We start from the raw sequence: 15,578 nt of genomic DNA, 5'->3' as shown, positions 1-15,578 counted from the left end.
TAGCTAGGCATGCTGGGTACCGACAGAAGAGCTTCCAGGCAGTCCTGGCCATGCCATCCAGCTCCCTATCACTGCTCCAACCTGTCTGGAAGTATGTGGAGTGGACCCCAAGGGGAAGTAGGAGCAGCCAGGCCCTTCTGCACCTGCCGAGGCTGCTGGAAAGATTTCTTGGGAGAAGGTATGATTGTCGGTATCTCTGATGCAGCCCATGTCTCTCCCTGGTCACACCTCCAGTCAAATGCCAAGGATGGCCTCCTGCATAACTGTGTGTGTGTGTGTGCGCTCGCGCGCGCGCTCGCCTGGGTCTTTCCACAGCCTCTAGGTCTCTCACACTGCCACATGTTCCTTACACACCTGCAGTCCTGCAGCCCCCTCCTCTTCCCTACCACTGTTTTGAGCCTTATGCCCTCATCTGTAGAGCCAGTGCCCTCTAGGGAGCCATAGCACAGGGCACAAGTTTAGGGGCTTGAGCATCTGCAGGCAGTATCTTTGGGTGACAGAAACTACCTGGGTGAGGTGAGGGCACACCAGACTGGGCCCACTGAAAGCCGTCCCTCAGAATCTCTCCTGGGCTTCCCAACATCTGGTGGCTGCAACTCAGGTCCTTGTCTCAAGGCAATGCCATCAGCTCTGTCTTCACATAGTCAGTCCCCCCGGATGTCCGCTGCCTGCTGTCGCCCCCTATCTACCCTCCGTGCCAGGGCCCTGCTCATGCTGAACTGGAGCCTGTTCTAATGACTCATTCTTTGTTTGATTTCCTGTCAACATCCTATGTCCATATAAGGTCACATTCTGAGGTCCTGGGGGGTTAGGACTTTACTATCTGCATGGAGAGACACCAATAGGGCCCTGAGTGCAGAGCACTTTGCCAATGGCCTATAAATTTCCATTAAAAAAACAAAAAGTCAGGCCCTGGACACAAGGGGAGCTGTGCCAGGGCAGTAGAGGTGCTGGCCTGTCATCGGTTTCTCTGAGTCCTAACACCAACTCCCAGGACATGTGACTCAGAGAGGTTAAGGCATTTGCTGGAGGTTGCACCACACGGGTGGAATAGTGCTATGGGGGCACAGAGGTATGGAGCAGATTCTGAGCCCAGAACATGGTCCCGGGGACCAGGTGTGAGGAACACAGGAGTCCACGGTAGGAAGTGGGTTGTCCAGCTCTCAGGCGGCCTAGGGAGGAGTTGGCAGCCTGCCAGGTGCAAGGGCCCACAGGTCTGAGTCACCACTGTGACCTAGCTGGCCTGCCGATACTCCAGGGACAGGGCCATGGGGCTGAGGAATGTTGCCAGGGGTGCAGAGGTGGGGCTCACTCCCGCCCCCAGGCTTCATTCTAAAGACACGCAGCTATCCAGGAAGCTGGGAGGCAGCACTTCCTGCCAGAGGCTCAAGAGTTTATTGTGTGGGATCCAGGCCAGTTGCTCACTCCTCTTGCTTTCTCCCGGCAGCTGGGTTTGTAGTTCTAGGTTAGCATGAAAGATCCTACAGACCCCCTCCTCAGAACCCGCAGCTAGCAGGCTCCCCGGGAGAACGTCCTGTTTGCTTGAAAGATTCTCAGGATCAGCAGCTAGCCTGCTCTCGTGAGAGGAAAACAGGATATCTATAAGATAGGACATCTACAAAGCAGGATGACTTCAAAGTAGGATACCTATAAGATAAGAGCAGGATGTCTGCTGCCAGACATCCATGCTGGGAGAGGAAAACCATTCATGCCCCCCCCCCCGCCTCATTCCGATAACCACGCTTCTGCTTCTGTAAATTGCTTTTTGCTGCCCTCTTTCCTATAAAAAGTCCTCCTCCCAGTCTGCAGGTGCGCAAGTCCTCCGAAAGACTTTGCCGCCCGCAGGTACCTGTGTCTACTTAATAAACCTCTTGCAGTTTGATCCGACTCGTGGTCTCGGCCTGGTCTGTGGGTCCGGGGTCTCCACCTGAGGGAAGGTCCCTACCGGGGGTCTTTCAAGCATTTGCTCAGGCCCTAGCTTGCTCACTCGGCGTTCATCCCCGCTTCCATTTGCCGTTCCCCAGGTGCTTGTTTTTTATCACATCACTTGGAACCTGCTGGCTCCCCACACAGCCCCCCTTCCCCTCACCCGCATACTTGTTTGCCCATCAGCCTTCTAGCTTCTCACTTAAAGGTCCTTGTGACTGACCCCCTCCCTCAACCATTTTCTTTTTTTTTTTTTTAAAGATTTATTTATTTATTATGTATACAGTATTGTCAGTATTCTGTCTGCATGTGTGCCTGCAGGCCAGAAGAGGGCACCAGATCTCCTTACGGATGGTTGTGAGCCACCATGTGGTTGCTGGGAATTGAACTCAGGACCTTTGGAAGAACAGGCAGTGCTCTTAACCACTGAGCCATCTCTCCAGCCCCCAACCATTTTCTTTTTTAAGATTGTATGTATATGTAGTGTGTGTGTACATATGTACACAATGCATTGCTGGAGCCCAAGGAGGCCAGAAGAAGGCACTGGATGCCCTGGAGCTGTCATTACAGTTGTTTGTGAGTGGCCCAGTGTAGATGCTGGGAACTGAACTCCAGCCCACTGCAAGAGCAGACATTCTCTTGGCCAGTGTGCCATCTCTCCAGTCATTCGGACTTTTTCTCATCCCACCCCTCACCGCGTTCTTCCACCATCTGTCCACCTATCCCTTCATCTGTCCATCCGTCCATCCATCCATTCATCTACCACCCACCCACCCACATGTCCATCAATCCACCCACTCCCGGTCCACCCGCCTATGACCCATCCTTTATTAAGCACCTACTGTGTTCCCCACACGCAGCTCCATGAACCCTCATCATGTACCAGCTTCACCCCTGTCCTCCTTGCTGATTCTTCTTACACGCGGGGAGGAGCCTCGGCAATTGGACCCCAGCTCCTCTCCCTTCCTATGACGTCATTCTCTTGTCTCCTCCTGAGGAAGGAGTGCTGGGAAAGTGGACGGTTGTTCCCTGCATGACCTGTCTGAGACGGTGGGGTCCTGCAAATTAGGCCTCCCGTGAGGCCTTCCATCTTCCAGGAGCACGCGTAGTTCTAGGACTGGGGCTCCTACGGAACCATGTTTCGAGTTTCTTCAACTCCGTTGCTTGATTCCTTTGTACTTGGTTCCCCAGTTAAGAGTGCCTGGGACCTCCCTTCTTTTTTTTTTTTTTTTTTTTTTTTTTTTGGTTTTTCGAGACAGGGTTTCTCTGTGGTTTTTTGGAGCCTGTCCTGGAACTAGCTCTTGTAGACCAGGCTGGTCTCGAACTCACAGAGATCTGCCTGCCTCTGCCTCCCGAGTGCTGGGATTAAAGGCGTGCGCCACCACCGCCCGGCCTGGGCCCTCCCTTCTTAAAGGTAAATATGCTTTCACGGTCACTGGCTCTCAGCTCTCCTAGAAGGGCAGCCTTATCCCTGTGATAAGGCCATGGCATTCTGGTCAGGGAGCAGGGACTTGTGTTGTGCAGCAGAGGCAGGGTTAGGACCACAGATTACACATCCGCCTCCCCTGCAGGAATCCCCCCCCCCCGCCCCTGCCCTGACAGCTACTCCACCGTGTGCTTTCTTGACACCCTCTGTTCCACTGCAAGGCCAGCCCCACTGCCGACCCTTGGTACTCTCTGCCTGCTTGCCACCACCATCTTTGCACAGAGGAGGAAGTCACAGCTCCCAGAGGCTTATGGGGAGGGATTATACCAAGGTGAAGCCTTGACTTCATTGATTTTATCTATTATTTTTGGTTTTATTTTGAAATTGGAATGGCTGTGGGGATGAGAGTGGCCAGATCAACAGCATAATTCATGTCTGGTACACGTGTATTTGCTTACTTGATTTTAAAAAAATTTTTTTATTAGATTAAAATATATGTATAGATATTTTGCCCGCATGTATGTCTGTGTACCACATGCATGTAAAGCCCACACAGGCCAGAAGAGGGCATTTGGCCCTCCTGGAACTGGAGTTACAAGGTTTGTGAGTTGTCATTAGGTCATTGAAGAATAGCCAGTGCTCTTAGCTGCTGAGCCATCTCTCCAGCTCTGGTTCTTGAAGCAGAACCTCACTCTGCCACCCAGGTTGGCCTTGAACTCAGGATCTTCTTTCGCTGCCTTCTAACTTCTGGGGTTATAGGCAGGTGTAACAATGCTTAATTTATGCCTCTTTTTGTGCCGTTTCTGTTTTGGCAAGGGGCCAAGTGTGTGCTCACACATACCTGCCTGTAGGCGGTCCTAGCTAAGTCAGCCCCACCTCAGTATGGGGGTGTCTTGGAAGGGTGTGCCACAGGCCCTGCCACCTTCCTCCGACTCTCGTGGTGATTCATTCTGTCCCAGAAGCAGCATCGGCCGCCTTGTGTGCCTGTCCATGACAGAGCCTTCTCTTCTCCCTGCTGCCCAGATGGAAGGGCTGGCCCTGCTGCCCCTGGCCTCACCCTGCCCCCGGATCCCACGAGCCCGCATTGCCAGGCCACCGGGGCAATGGGCCCCCGTGGGCTGCAGGTACTGGTTCAAGGGTGGTGGAGGGAGGCTGTGTGCCGGGGACAGGTGTCACCTCAGCCTTCACAGCAGTCCTGTGGGGCAAGAGTCCTTTCAGGGTGGTCCTGATTGTTCGCCATTCTGAGTGATACTGGGGACTAGCTTGGGAACAGCCATCCCTAGATCGATGTTGCAGGTGTGGAAGTAGCCTTGGGATGCTGACAGCTCCTGCAACCCTCATTTGCTGCCCAAACACCTGGAGACTGGCTAGGGTCCTTCCCCAGAGAGCGATTCAGGAATTGGGGTTGGTACTCTTAGATGGGGCTACTCCGGGCTCTGGCAGGGAGTAGTACTCAATAGACCTTTGTGCCACCTAACATAGCCCCCGAGCGCTGGTGGGGGTTCTGACCCATGAGGGGTGGTAATGGGCTCAACAGGGGAAACTTGTTTGTCTGTCCACTTAGCCTTGGCCTGTTGGATGTGTTGGCTTCCTGCTGCTTCTGTTGGGACATGCACACAACAGTTACTCTCTTTGAGTTCTGTGTGTTAGGCATCCCCAACCCAAGGACTCTTTCTCCACCTGAATCAGGCTCTCAGGGGAACTGGCTTTCTTTCCCAGATGCTAAGGGTCCACACATTGCTTCCTGCATCTGAATGACGGCATCCAGCACCTTCAGCCTTCCCTTCTGTCGCCTCTGCCTCTGCCACCTGCCTCTGTCACTAATAAGGTGGCACCAGTGGTGACCTTGGGCCCACTCAGGTTGTGCAGGCTCCCCCTCATCTAGAGGACCTGAACAGTAACAATCATAGAACATAGTCACAAATTCTGGGGATTAAGATGCGAACATCTTTGAGGGTCTCATCATTCTATCTATGAATCTATACATCCATTCCATCACTGTATACTGTGATCACCATCCATCCATCCATCCACCCACCCATCCATCCATCCATCCATCCATCCATCCATCCATCCATCCACCTACCCATCCACCCATCCACCCATCCATCCATCCACCCATCCACCCATCCACCCAACCATCCATCCATCCATCCATCCATCCATCCATCCATCCATCCACCCATCCATCCATCTATCCATTCATCCACCCACCCACCCGCCTGTCCATCCATTCATTATTTAACATCCCACCTGTCTATCCAAAACCAACCTACCAACCTATTTGCAAATGCGGCTCTTCTTACCTCTCCCCCCTTAATCTCCTGTTATTAATACTGGATCCAACGGTGAGAACCTCTGGCCCGTTGAATGTGCTCAGTAATTATGGTTGAGTGAACAAACGAATGCTACTTCTGAGTGTGAAATTTCATAGCATCCCCTTTGTTTACTTGCAGCAACACAAAAGGAACGAAAGTGAGACATGCTTGCCTCCCGGAGAGTGACTTTCCAAACTCCATGGTTATGTAAGCGTTGTTTTAAGTTTTATTGGTATGATTTATTTTTGAGATGGTCTTACTATGTAGCCTAAGCTTGCTTCTAATTCTCAGTCCTTCTGCCTCAGCCTCCCCAGTGATGAGGTCACCATGCTCAGCATTATTATATTTTTTAAGTGTTTTTTTTTTTTTTTTTTTTTTAAAAAAAAACTAGTTAAGGGGATGGGGAGATGGCTTGGGGGTAAAGCTCTTGCTGTGCAAACATGAGGACCTGAGTTCAGGTCCCAAGCATGCAGGTAAGGGCCAGGTGTGGTGATGTAGACCTGTAACCCAGAGCTAGGGCAGGGCTAAGCCCGAGCTGTGTGAGGCCAGGTGGATCTCTAGAGCGCACAGTCCGTCCAAAGTGGGAGCTGCAGAGACTGTGAGAGACCCTGTCTCAGGAGTGTAAGGTGGAAACCAATAGAGGAAGATTCTGGCCTGCACAGGCCAGCATGCTCATGCACCCCCACATATGTGTACCACACACACACACACACACACACACACACACGAAATAAAATGACTATTGAAAACATTTCCTCAAATGTGCTATATACTCAATACTTTCGCCCATCAGAACGATGTTAGAACATATGGTCAGTAGGTGCCTTGTACCAAACTCTCACTATGAGCCTTGAACAGGGTGTTCTCTCTGTCTTTTGGTTGAGAAGGGTGGCATCTACTGTCCCTCAGGTGGCATCTACTGTCCCCCGGCAGAATACCACTTCCCTGGGACAGTGTGGCCGTGTCCCCTCCAGGCTAGGTTTAATGTGCCATCCACAAAGTCACTACGTCAAGGCTCCCACCTCTGAGCCTTTTCATCTCAGCTGTCATTCACTGAGTCATTTGTTTACCCAGCAGGTTCCAGCTAGGCCACAACCTTCAGGTGACATGCTCCATTCACCTGTGTTTATTGCGGAGGTCTAGGGCTGGCCCCTCAGAGCTGCTGGGGAAAATATTCACTCAATGAATGCAATACTCACTGCTTGTTCGTGAAGTTCCAGGTGGACAGGGAAGTAGAAGGTCAAAGGCTAGGAGGAAGACACAGGAAGCTTTGGGCTGGGGTGTGGCAAAAGTCAGCGGCTCATCTAGTAGGGTTTCCTGTAAAGTGAACAGAGTCAAAGCACAGAATCTTAAAAACTATATCACAGTGTTGACCTTGGGAAGAGACTTAAACTCCCTCTGAGCAAGGTGACCTTGGCAGGGTTCTCTTCTCGCTGCCCAGTAGAAATATGCTTTCTGTTTGCTACACAAAATTGCAAGTCAAGTTCCATTTCTCATGTGGAAATTTGCAAATATTTATATTGCAATTTATTTACTTATTTGTGTGTGTTATGTGTACATGCATACATAACACAGCATGCATGTGTGTGTATGTATATGGGGGAGGTCAGAGAATAATTTGTATGAGTTGTTTCTCTCCTCCTACCCTGTGAGACCCAGAGCTGGAACCCAGGTTGTCAGGTTTGGTGGCAAGTGTCTTTACTGGCTGAGTCATCTCAATGACCACAGCCATGTGACAACTTTGTTCCTAGCATTGATATTCACTCATCGTGGTTAGTGAGCAGTAACCGAGCCAACGTGCTGCAGCATCTGCTGACTCTTGGCCAGATTTTGTGAGAGAACCATCAGCACTTTGAAACCAGGGACACACAAGCTGTTTCTGGAGGACAGTGTGGGCCAGAGAGTCTGAAGGACAGTGAGAGCCCATGCGTCTGGGGGACGGTGTAGGCCGGTGCTTCTGGAGGACAGGCAACCAGTACCCTCTGGTAGAGAGTGTCTATTGTTTTAGAGTGGGGGACGGTATATGCTGTGTGTCTGTTGACTGTGGCTTGGTTTCCCCAAAAGCAGGATGGTCTTGAGCCATCCTAGCTATTACTTCATCAAATCATTCAGCTCTCTGCGGACCGGTGGTGTACTGAGTAATTGTGGCCTCTTTGGAGAGCAGTTTTGACTCATGCTGACCGCCACCAAGAAAGCAGTGTTTACCATGGAAAAACATTACAAGCTAAATTCACCTGTTACTCCCATCCTCAACCCACAAGGACAGTCACCAAGGATGCTTTAGTGTACAGCCTGTAGGATGCTATTCTTTGTGAATACACACCAACATGTATGTATAATGTACATGTGATGGTTCATATTGACAGGATCTGAAATTACTTTAGACAGAACCCCAACACCACAGTGAAGAACTGTTGATGTTACATTCCTCTTAGCATGCCTGTGAGGGACACTCTTGATTAGGGCTGGAGACCTCCCCTAAAGGAGAGCTTTGACAGCAACTGAAAGAGGAAGCTGTCCTGGGTACGCACACACACCTCCTTTAATCCTGACACTGGAGGCAGAGGCAGGAGGTTCTCTGTAAATTCAAGGCCAGCCTGGTCTTGGTCTCCATAGAGAGTTCAAGGTCAATCAGTGTTATGTAGTGATGCCCTATTTCAAAATAAATCAATAAAAATAAAAGAAAGGACTCAAGGTGAGCACAAGTATCCCGCACCCTGGCCTTCCTGGCTGCAGGTTCAGTGGGCCCAAGTTCCTCCCCCTTGAGCCCCACCACGATGGATACATTCTCCAACTACATGCCAAAGTTAATACTTCCATCCTTAAGGTGCTTCTGTCAGAGGTCTTATCTCAATAGCGGGAGAGTAAGACAACATACATGGTCCTTTCATGTTCTACCTGCATGTATTCACGCACACACACGTGCGTTATTCCCTGATGTATGGTACTGACTAGCAATGGACGGCCTTTTCCACTTCACGCCAGCTGCTGGAGACAGGTTGACGTTGCCTCACCATGGCTGTCTGACGTTTCCTTTTGTTCCTTGTTTGGTGACCTCCTCTGAGTGGAATCTGGGGTCCTTTTCCTGGCTCTTGTTTTGGATAAGTGCTGTGGTAAAGGGTACAGCAGTGTTCTCTATCAGACAAGAATCTCTGGAGATTTATCCTAATGACAAACTCACAGGACAGGAATCTCTGGTCCTAAGACGCCGGCTTTGAGGACATTGAAATATGTCCTCAGGGGGAGTTCCAGGAAAGCTGTGCCCCTTACAGTCTCAGGGGTTCATGAACTTGCACCCTTATATTCTTGTTTTTAACTGTTATTTCATTATCGGGGGTGTGCAGCTGTGTGTCACAGCATACTTGTGGGGTTAGGAGGACACCTTTGTGGAGCTGGTCTGTCTTTCCACGTTGATGTGAGTCCTGAGAATCAAACTCAAGCCTTCAGGCTTGCACAGCAACCTCTTCTACCCCTGTGCCGTCTCGCTGGCCCTGTTTCTTGGTATTCCTTTTTTGTTTGTTTGTTTGTTTTTCGAGACAGGGTTTGGAGCCTGTCCTGGTAATAGCTCTTGTAGACCAGGCTGGTCTCAAACTCACAGAGATCCGCCTGCCTCTGCCTCCCAAGTGCTGGGATTAAAGGCGTGCGCCACCACCGCCCGGCCTTGGTATTCCTTTTTTTTAAGGCAGTGTCTTGAACCAGGTGTGGTGGTGCATGCCTTTAATCCTAGCACTCCAGAGGCAGAGGCACAGCACTCTGTGAGTTCAAGGCTAGCCTGGCCAATAAAGAGAGTGCCAGGACAGCCAGGGATATACAGAGAAACCTTGTCTTGAAAAACAACAATAAAAAAGACACCACACAAAAAACCAGGGTCTCACTATGTGTTTATGCCTATCCTGGAGCTCACCATGTAGACCAGGTTAGCTTTGAACTCATAGAGATTCATCTTCCTGCCTCTACCTCTAGAATGCTGGGATTCGAGGCATGTGCCACCATGCCTGGCTCATTATTGACAGTATATTATTATATTCTTTAGTTTTTGTTAATTAGATACAAATAAATTTCTTGTAATGAGTGTGTATGTGTGTGAGAGAAAGAGACAGAGACAGAGAGCGTGTATGTGTCCTAAAACTCATAATATAGGTGAGGACAACCTTGAACTCTATTCCCCCTGCCTCAGAGTGCTGGGATTACTGCCGTGCACACACCCCACCATTTATGTCATGTTTGGGATTCGACAGTGCGCCCTAGGCAGGCCTTCTACCAACTGAGCTGCATCCCCAGCCCCACATTTTGCCTTTTAAAGGTCACTGTTGATAGGCTGAACAGCTTTTCCCACGCTCAGGATTTCCAAGCTGGAGCCGAGAGGCAGGAAGACCCGTTTTGATCCTAGGTTGGCTATCGGATTTCCTTCATCAATAATAGCTAGATGACTTGGCTAGTAACACCTAAGTGGCTCATGAGCCAAATCACCCGTAACATCCTCAACTCATACCTCAGTCATGTGCAGCCCAGGTCCCTGCCACTGAGGTCAGGGTCAACTGACCTTCAGATAGCATGCTCTGTCTGCAAATGCAAGATCTGAATGAATCACCGGCACACTACTCAAATGACAAGGTTAACCTGCACCTCACCTGCCAGCTGTGGGCCTCTGAGGGACACTACTCAACCTCTCTGAGCTTAATTTTCCTTGGATCTAAATGACTGTGATGAACAGTGCCTACGTGGGCTCATTGTGAGGGTAAAATGGAGTCTATGCTTGGCACAGTAACTCAGCTATCAGCGGTCAATGGGAGCATGCTTAGAGGCCATTTTCATGGGAACAGCATACCCAGGCCCATTGGCTTCCTGCAGTGGTAGTTTGACGTCGAGTTCTGAATCCACATCCTTCTTGTGAAAATCCCCCTCTTCTCCGAGCCTGTACTCAAGTTGGTGCCATTCTGAGAGTGGTTATCATCCACATGGATGCCCTTGGGGATCTCCACTGAGGCCCACAGAGCTGGGCGACTCTCCGAGGCCGTAGCATGGTCCCTGGGGTGCTGGCACTCTGCTGCCCACCACTGCCCTGGGATTTTCATCCTGCCTGCAGTTTACAGGCATCCTGTAACAGTTTACAGGACCCTGCTTACATGCCAGGCATCCCTAACTCTACCACCTCCGCAGCAGATGCTGAAGGAGTGTGAGGATGCCTTTGTCCCGACTCACACTCATGCGGGCTACGAGGGTTCCCTTGGCTGTGTGTCATTCTGATGGGTGAAACATTTCACCAGCTTGAATTTGCCTTTTCCTGATCTTGTGGGTTCTGTATCCTTTCATAGAGAGAGCACTGATACTTTGTCTCCAAAGTGTGTAGAATATACCAGCTTTCCTAGTCTATTGGTGTTTTTATTATTGATTTCTGGGAACTCTTTATATGACTAGATAAAACACTGTCATTTGGTTTTAATTACATTTATTTATTTACTTAGTGTGTGTGCGTGGGGTGTGTGTGTGTGTGTGTGTTTAGGTGTTGTCTGCCTCTGCATCTGGGTGTGGAACTAGAGTTTCACTTGAGGTGTCTTTTGCTTTTGTTTTCTGTTTGTTTTTGTTTTTTTAAGACAAGGTTTCACTGTGTAACTCTGGCTGTCCTGGAACTCTGTAGACCAGGCCGGCCTCAAACTCACAGGGATCCACCTGCCTCTGCCTCTCAGTGCTGGGATTAAAGGCGTGCGCCACCACTGCCCAGCTTCTACTTTATTCTTGGACACAGGGTGTTTCACTAGATTAAGCTCATTGTTTTAACTGGACTGGCTGACTAACGAGCCTCTGGGTTCCTCCCGTCTCCAATCTTCTCCCAGCACCAGGATTATGGGCACACATTACTGCACTTGGTGTTTTCGTAGGTGCTGGGAATCCAAACTCAGGCCTTAAAGTTGCATTTTGCTCACTGAGCCATCTCCCAGCTCTGGCAGTCTGGCTGTTAAGCTCTTGAATATCCAAGAAAAAAGGTGAAAGATGAGAACCCCGCAGTGAAGGCCCTCCTGGCAAGGCACGGCTTACAAGCCAGTCCAAGGTAGGCAGCTGGGTGCTTTTCCCACGGTGATACTGATTTCGGACTGCTTTGAAGAGCAGGTGTTGAGGAAGCAAGGATGGTCCCTGTGAGACCTAAGATCACTAAAAAGCATCTGCTAAATATTGGTCATCTACACGCGTGCCACTGTCTGGAGAGAAAAACCTACAAGTCATGGAGGTTTTTTTTCTTTTTTTTAAAAAAAGTTTTGTGTGTGTGTTTCCTGTGTGCCCATGTGTGTAGGAGTAATTGCACATGTGTGTTCATGTGTCTAGGCCAGAGGTTAATGTCAGATGTCTTTCTCTATTGGACCTTCCTAGAGCTAGCTTACTGATTGGCTTGTCTGGTCAGCAAGCCCTAGAGTCTGTCTTTCTATGTGCCCCTGACCCAATGTTAGGGTTCCAGATGTACAAACCAGGCCTGGCTTTTACCTGGGTTCTGGGGACCCAAACTCAGGTCCCCATGCCAGCACTTTACCCTCAGAACCATCTCCAGTCCCTCTCAGAGGTTTTAAAAGCTCTCCCTAACCTCCTAAAGTCAGCTAAAGACACATTACAGACCAGAAGCCATGCCTCCAGGACCCCAGCAGTTGATTGGGCCATCAAGGTGATAGGATACATCAGGGCACAGGGAAGACTATGGTGGGATTTGGGGTTTGGGACCTACTTAATGTGGTTAATGATACATCTTTCACCTGGTATGTCTAAAATAGTTTAGCATGTAACCAATATGAAATTTTAGCAGGCAGACATTTTACACTTCCAAATCTGGTGCCTAGTTTCCATTTATAGCAACATCCATTGTAATGCTGTCTTCTGTGGAAACTTCCATGTGCATTGAGAGCACACAGTTGGGCAGTGGCTTCCTGCTCCCAAGGTGTCCTTCCATCCTAAACACACCTCAATGCTATGGTGGCTCCTTTTTCCCTTGTGACGAGGTACCCAACAGGAGCAACATAAGTCGGCTTCAGATGGCTCATGGTTTGAGGGAACAGAGACATAGGTGGAGAGAGATTAATTCTGTGTGTGTGTTTGCATGTATGCGTGCACGCACAATTCATGTGTGTGCACATGCCCAGAGCCTTGTACAGACTAGGCAAGCATTCCATTCCTGAGCTACATCCTCAGCACAGTGAATACTATTACAACTCAGAGACTGAGTACAAAGATTGAGTCACCTTTTGTTTTTATTGTTTTGTCTTAAGAGGAAAGCGACTACTTCCTTAGAGGGTTTTGAAGAGCCCAGCCGAGGATACATGGGCATTCACCGCTCTTGTAACCTCTCATTCCCCCTGCCCTCTCCCTCTCCACACAGACCCTGCCTCACAGATGGCACTGCAGCCATCTTCCGATGTGCACTGTGCAATAAGGTTCAGACTGTGCACCGTGCCTTGTGCAATAAGTACGTGCTTCCAAAGGTATGCCGTCCACACCGTGGTCCTAGGCTGAGTGAGGACAGTGCATGAGGCGTGGAGAACCCATGTCTGTCTATATGCTTATCGAAGGCTATGCACCCAAGTTTCCCTGCCACGGCCATATGCCCATGGCTATGTCCTGAGATCACTGCTTAGCATCTGCTCTCAGAGGCCTGATACCTGTCCTACTTTGAACTTGAGTCACCCATTAGGGTTGGCAATTGGAATACGTGAAGCATGTACACTTCTGGTGGCATGCGTGTGGCATCTGGGAATGTGTCTGAGTGAGGAAGCATGGGCTCCTGCCTCTCTTGGCAGAGTAGTTTGGCCGCTCAGGAGTACCCTGTGTTAATCAGCTGTTGGTTGCATAACAAATGGTCCAGCATCAGCATCGGTCATTTAGAAACTCAACCATTTGTTCTTGTTCAGATGTTTGTGTGTGCCTGGTGTTAGCTAATCTAGCCTAGGCTCTACTTGGCTTTCCCTAAAGTCAAAGGCTGTTGGGAGCAGTGAGACCCCAGATCCTGAATTTCTTGTAATCCCCTGATCTGAGTGCCTACAGCTGCTCTGAGCATGAGACCTTCAGGAGTTCCTGATGGCAGGAGAGTGGTTTCTGGTGGGTTTGGCTAGGGCATGGCTATCTCTATATAATCTGCCCCCGAACACAATAAAGGGGCATTCTTGGGGAATTCAAGGATGACCCGGGTCACTGTCTCTCTGTCTGTGTGTGTCTGTGTATTTTAACCTCCAGCCCCCTTGCCCGAAGCTTGTGAACTGGGTGCCAGCGCACAGAGCGCAGACACGGGGGGCGCGGTGCGTGGCAAAAGGCATTGACACACTATCCAGCCCTTCCTCCATCGTCATCTCTGGCCCATCGCCAACTGCTCTTCTTTCTCTTTATCCCCAGGCTTTCCCTTCTTCTGATTGCCTGCCTGCTCAGCGAAGCAAACCTTGGTGCTGGCCCAGCAATGATGGCCTACTGCACTCCCAGCATGCCCCACTCAGGCCTGTCTCAATCCATCTATCATTGCACAACAGTAATTATGAGACGAGAGGAAGCTCCCAAACAGACCAACAGCCCTCAGCTGGTGTGGCAGAGACAGGGATTTCAGCCGATAGGGTCAAGATGGGCATGTGTAGGCTGGTGGCATTCCCTCTCCATCCAGGCCGTATCCAGCCAATCAGAGAGGCCACACCTAGCAGGAAAGGTGCTCAGGGGACTTGCCTAGTACTTGAGAACATAGTCTATGGGGTCAGAAGGCCTGGACTGTCCTTTCTGGCCGGAAATCTTGGGTGAACTCTCTTTTTGAAGCAGTGAAGGCTGAATGGATCGGCCCATGTGAACAGGGAGTATCCCCATCCATAGAGATATGATGCTGTTTCCTGGCAACATTTGACACATTCCGGTTGTCACAACTGAGGAATGCTATTGTTCAGATGGACAGAGGCCAGAGATGCTGCTGCACATTCCTGACGCAAGGGATGGCCCCCACCTCAAACAAGTGACCCCCTGGTGCCAGCTGAGAGAGCCACACTGTGGAGTTCGGAGCAGAACCAGGCACAGGCAAATGGCAGTTCTCTGGGGACCAGGGTGAGGGCCAACTGTCACTATAACCGCATCACCTGTATTGTGGCAAGAGCCTGTTCCTTATGTCGATGTCCTCTAGTGTGTACGGCGAGGATAATGGCCCTGCTGCTGTGACTATAGTCGGTGTTAGTGCAGCATAAAGGCTTTTATTCCCGGGGTGCCAGGCTTAACCACCTGTCCTGCTCTAGCCTTCGTGGCTGCTGGCAAGGAGCCCCAGCCACACCTCCACCTGCTCATCAGGTTGTGCCACATTCTTGGTCTCAGAGTCATGTCGACCTTGGCCTCTGAGGAGTTTCTCCCTTCCCTTCCGGAGACTCTTAGCCTTTTGTGTGTTCCTGCAGCTCTACCCTGCTCTGCAGCCAAGGCCTCTGTCGCTGTCAGCTAGCTGGTAAAATTGCAGGCCTAAACCTCTCTACAAGGGTGTCTTACAGAACCAGGCTGCAAAGGGACAGACAGACACATCCACTGTCTCCACTGTCACACAGGATAAGTGAAGTTGGACCTCCACCAAGGACTTCTAGGGCCACTGGAGAAAGAGAAGGTGCCACGGGGAACTCAGAGAGGAACAGCTTTGTTATGGGGCAGCCAATGCGTTCAGAATTCCTCCTCTACACCCGGGACCCCAAACCATCCAGTGCAGCTGTTAAGAGACCGGGACGTAGTAAATAGAGTATGTGCCACACAAGGAGATCCTGCATTCGGTCCCCAGCGCCCCGGCGCATGGACCTGCATCTGTAATGCAGAGCACTTCGGAGGTAGAGCCGGGTGGAGCTCCGGAGCTCAGTGACCAACCAAGCTAGATGAATCAATGGGCTTCATTCAGGCTCAAGGAATGACCCTGACTCAAACATTAGGTGGAA

General features: G+C 50.3%; 1 protein-coding gene across 1 annotated transcript in view; it reads left to right on the top strand.

The window, feature by feature from the left end:
- The first annotated feature begins 4,342 nt into the window (after window positions 1-4,342).
- The window catches only part of Arhgap40 (Rho GTPase activating protein 40), a 33,729-nt gene continuing 22,493 nt past the window's right edge, over window positions 4,343-15,578 (top strand). Inside the window, exon 1 of the mRNA XM_057781751.1 lies at window positions 4,343-4,476. Coding sequence (XP_057637734.1) covers window positions 4,343-4,476 — 134 coding nt within the window. The remainder of the gene's footprint in view (window positions 4,477-15,578) is intronic.

This window comes from Chionomys nivalis, chromosome 9 (assembly GCF_950005125.1).
Source record: "Chionomys nivalis chromosome 9, mChiNiv1.1, whole genome shotgun sequence".
Lineage (NCBI taxonomy): Eukaryota > Metazoa > Chordata > Mammalia > Rodentia > Cricetidae > Chionomys > Chionomys nivalis.
This window is presented reverse-complemented; position numbering and strand designations above follow the sequence as displayed.